This window comes from Pagrus major, chromosome 5 (assembly GCF_040436345.1).
Source record: "Pagrus major chromosome 5, Pma_NU_1.0".
Classification (NCBI taxonomy): Eukaryota; Metazoa; Chordata; class Actinopteri; order Spariformes; family Sparidae; genus Pagrus; species Pagrus major.
Window position 1 is genome coordinate 16368547 of NC_133219.1, and position 3912 is coordinate 16372458.

At 42.2% G+C, this 3912-nt stretch overlaps 1 protein-coding gene across 1 annotated transcript; it reads right to left on the minus strand.

The window, feature by feature from the left end:
* Nucleotides 1-1621: 1621 nt before the first annotated feature.
* On the minus strand, nucleotides 1622-3562 carry LOC140995432 (protein FAM163B). Its single transcript, XM_073465423.1, has 2 exons — nucleotides 3470-3562; nucleotides 1622-2065 (listed from the first exon to the last, which is right to left on the minus strand). Exons 1-2 carry the CDS (start codon nucleotides 3560-3562, stop codon nucleotides 1622-1624), a joined length of 537 nt encoding a protein of 178 aa, XP_073321524.1.
* Between the last annotated feature and the right edge of the window lie 350 nt (nucleotides 3563-3912).

Below are 3912 nucleotides of genomic sequence, written 5' to 3' on the forward strand. Positions count from 1 at the left end.
GTTAGCTACAGTTAGTTGTTCAGTTGATACGCTGCCCCCTATTTGTTTTGAGAATTCAACAGGATGCCAGTTCTTACATATTGCACCTTGAAAAGCCTCTCACACCTGCATTCAAATATTAAAAAAGTCTATCTGTCTCTAATGAATTGTTAAGTGAACGAATTCCACTGTGAAAGAAAGAAATGTGAAACGTAACAGTTATTGGACACTATACAGTTGCTGCCACACAAACAAATAGAAAAACATTTTGTTTATGGGCACATCCACTTGTATATTTTTTCCACTGCATGAATGTATCACAGTCAAGTGGTATTATAAGTACACTATAATAGTACACATATATTGTTTACTGGATGTTCAGTATGGAGCAGAGTACTGGTCTGTTGTAGAATGGGTTGTGCACAAATATTGGTTTTCTATTAAAAAAGGTCTTTGTGACTGTATGTGAGGTCAGTCTCATTAAATGTGAACAGTGTACAAATGGAAGCTACTGACTCAGGAAACAGACGTGTCTTTAGCTTTGTTTTCTTCTCCAAAGCTCTCTTGATTTGGAGCTTAAAGGGTGAGTTTTACTCTATATTTTTCTTCTGAACAAATCCCATGAAAAGACCAAAACCAATAATGTGTTGGCCTGTCTCTCAAAACTTCCTCTGAGCCCACTGGCTCTTACTGAAGACATAAATCTATATAGCACCTCAAAAATACATACGGTAGTTTCAACTATAACGCCCGGTAATTTACGTAAACAGCTGGTCACTGTAATTTTCATAAAATTTTCATAAAATATACACAGGACGAGTGCGATTGAGACACTATAAACTATGTTGTGTGAGTTCATGGTAATGAAGGAACATGTCACCCAGTGCAACAGTGTGGTTCATTGATGTGTTTTTAATAGTTTTTGGACAGTAATGGAGCTCTATGGCACAGGGGAAGAAGACATATCAAGTTGATACACACACAGTACTCGTTAATAGATACATTCATTAATGGTTTTGGTCTGCACATGGGATTTGTTGAAAATTTGAACAGACTCACCCTTTAAAAGAGACTCAGTTAGCCTGAACAAACTGTTAACTAGGCATTAGTGTCATTCGGGAACCAGCCTATTTGAACTTGATTTTAATTTGTGATTTTTTCCCCCCATCCATTTCTGTCTCTTTTGTGGATCATTCAAACAAACAAAACCTGTGTTCAATTCACTCACAAACGCTCAAATTATTAATTGTCTTTGTTATACTTTAAAACACATATATTGGTTGGCTATTTAACTAGCTAATTAGCTAATTATCTACACACAAAGTCATATGTAATGGTCACAAAATGATCAGTTTTAAGTCAAAACTGACAAAAGTTAGTCTCTTCATGTCTGTCAGAAACAAATGTTTATGTTCAGACATGCATTCAGCTGTTAGCAGTTGCTCCGGAGATGCAGACCTCCAATATGGCTGCCAGGGGATTGATTACATCACCCAAAAGCCCTCAGTATTGCAGTGCGTCAGTACAGCACAGTTTTAAAGCTGCATTCCAGGCAACACGTAAAATGTTAGTTCAGTTAGTTTGTATTAATCAACCTCTCCTCCGGGCCATAAGGGCGGCGCTGCTTCCACACTGTCTGCTCCTAGACATCGGTGCTGACACTGTGGGTGTACACCTCCCTCATGGTGACGGAGCGGATGAGGTTGAGCTTGTGGTAGAAGCTGGCCAGGTCCATTGGCAGATCCAGGTCATGCTGCTGCACAGTCCTGTAGCTGATCCTGCGTCCGCCGTTGCACAGCCTCTCGGGGTGCTGCAGGTAGAAAGGCAGCGAGCAGCGGGCGCAGGACGGGCAGAAGGCGTGTGAGCGGTGGCACCTGCGCGACGGCGGTGTGGGGGAGTAGCTGGCAGGCCCGTTGGCCTCGGTGAGGAAGGTGGGGGGGTAGGTCTCCGGTTCCTCGCCAAAGTGCTCAGGCGTCGGAGGCGAAGGGGGAGCGGACAGAGCCAGAGGGCGGGTCGGAGACATGGTGGCGAGCTCTGGTTCCTCCTCTTCCCCCTTCTCAGACTCCTCCCTCTTACAGCAGTAATACTTGAGTGGTCAATCACAATAAGAGAGAACTGCAGGTCAGAGTCATTGTCAAAGTTAGGACAAGTTATTTTAATGTTAAACTGACAATAGACAACTTTTATGCTGCTACTTGTCATTCTGAAGTAAATACTGATTGGAAAGAGTAATATAGTGCCACAGGAATGATTCTTATAACCCGGAAATAAGAATGTTTAAATTAAAAAATGATAACGTGTCTTAAAAATGGCTTGCTAACAAGCTAACAAGTGGATAAATGTCACTACAGAGGTCGTCATGATACCTAACATGGAGACTCATCTACTCACTATTCCGTCTTTGCAGGCGGACTTTAGTTACAAACTATTCTAACTAACTTTACAACTTGTAGATTGGTCAATGTATAGTAAAGTGTGTGTAGTAGCTATGTAGTGAGACACTTAGTGGTGGTGACGTTGAAGTAATGCGACCGCAGTGTACTTTGTTTGTAGCCTAACATTAGCTTTTTACTTCTGGCGATTTCATTTACGCATAAAAAAATCATTCAAATGGTGTTCATTGAGATTATCTTGCTGAACAAAACATGTAGGTATCATAAATGAGGGAACCAGGGGGATGCTAACTTCCAGGTTAGCCTACAAAAATACATCATCCCTGCTGCACTCTATGGCTGTAAATAAAATGACATCATCTGCATATAGATTGGTTTCCTATAAACCTCGCTTTTTACAATGCTATTCGGCCTGCCCACCAAGCTCGATTTTTCCTGCCGAAATGAAGGTGGCATTACAGCACAAAAGAAGCCGTTGCCATTGCACAACCAGAACAGGAAGTGGAATTGTTCCCCAGTCGCTATCCCCAGGTAAAGAAACAGAACCATGCTGAGAGCGATAGAAATCGAGGTAAAACACGAGTGATAGGACGGGTATTCACTGTGTTCCCCCTTAGCAGTGGGACATGAGACGGTTCAAAACTGGCATTCTTTCTACTACATGATATTGAATGATACAAGAGATCCGATTTCTAGGTTAAACTGGGATTCTTACAGTTGTTTTTTGCTTTGGACAGTAGCCGGGCTACTAGCTGTTGCCATGTTGCTAACGATGTGTTAGTGACAGCAGCGCTAACAGTAATACCACAAGAAAATGCTCGGAGTGGGGAAAGTTAAAAAGTTGTCTATTTCCACTTTAACACTGACAATCATTCTGAGCATATTAGCATTGAGCTCAAAGCACAGCTGTGCCTAGGCACAGTGACTATGGGTATAGACTCTTTTCAGTTAAATGCTCATTGTACTTTGTGTTTTTGTATTTTTATAGCAAGGTGTTTCTGATTGAAAGGATGAAAGTCTAACCTACTGTTACATACATTCAGCAGCCTGGAAAGGCTGCATAGTCACTGAAATAGTCAACAGTAAAATAGTCATACCTGCAACCTACATAAACACAGTACAGCGACGATGGTCAGTAAGATGACTGTAGCCAGAATTCCTCCTGCGATGACCACTGTCCCGGCTGACATTCGAAATCCTCTCCATCAACAGCCTGCAGGACGGATGAGGAGGACAAGGAGGACGGGGACAGAAAGGAGGAAAGTAAAAGATGAGGATGACAAGGAGGAAAATAAGGACGAGGAGGAAAAAAATAAGAGGAAACAAGGGAGGGACATAAGAGAAGAAACGGGGCAAGAGAAGAGAAGAGTAAAGAGGAGGATGAGAGGGAAAATAAAGAAGGAGTGAGGGAGAAGATGAGGAAAGAGAAAGAGGAGAGAGGGAGACACGGGTCAGTAAGGAGAGAGATGGAGGAACAGATGGAAGAAGGTCAGGGAGAGGGGAAGAGGAAAAAGATGACAAAGAGATAAGGAAAATGGGT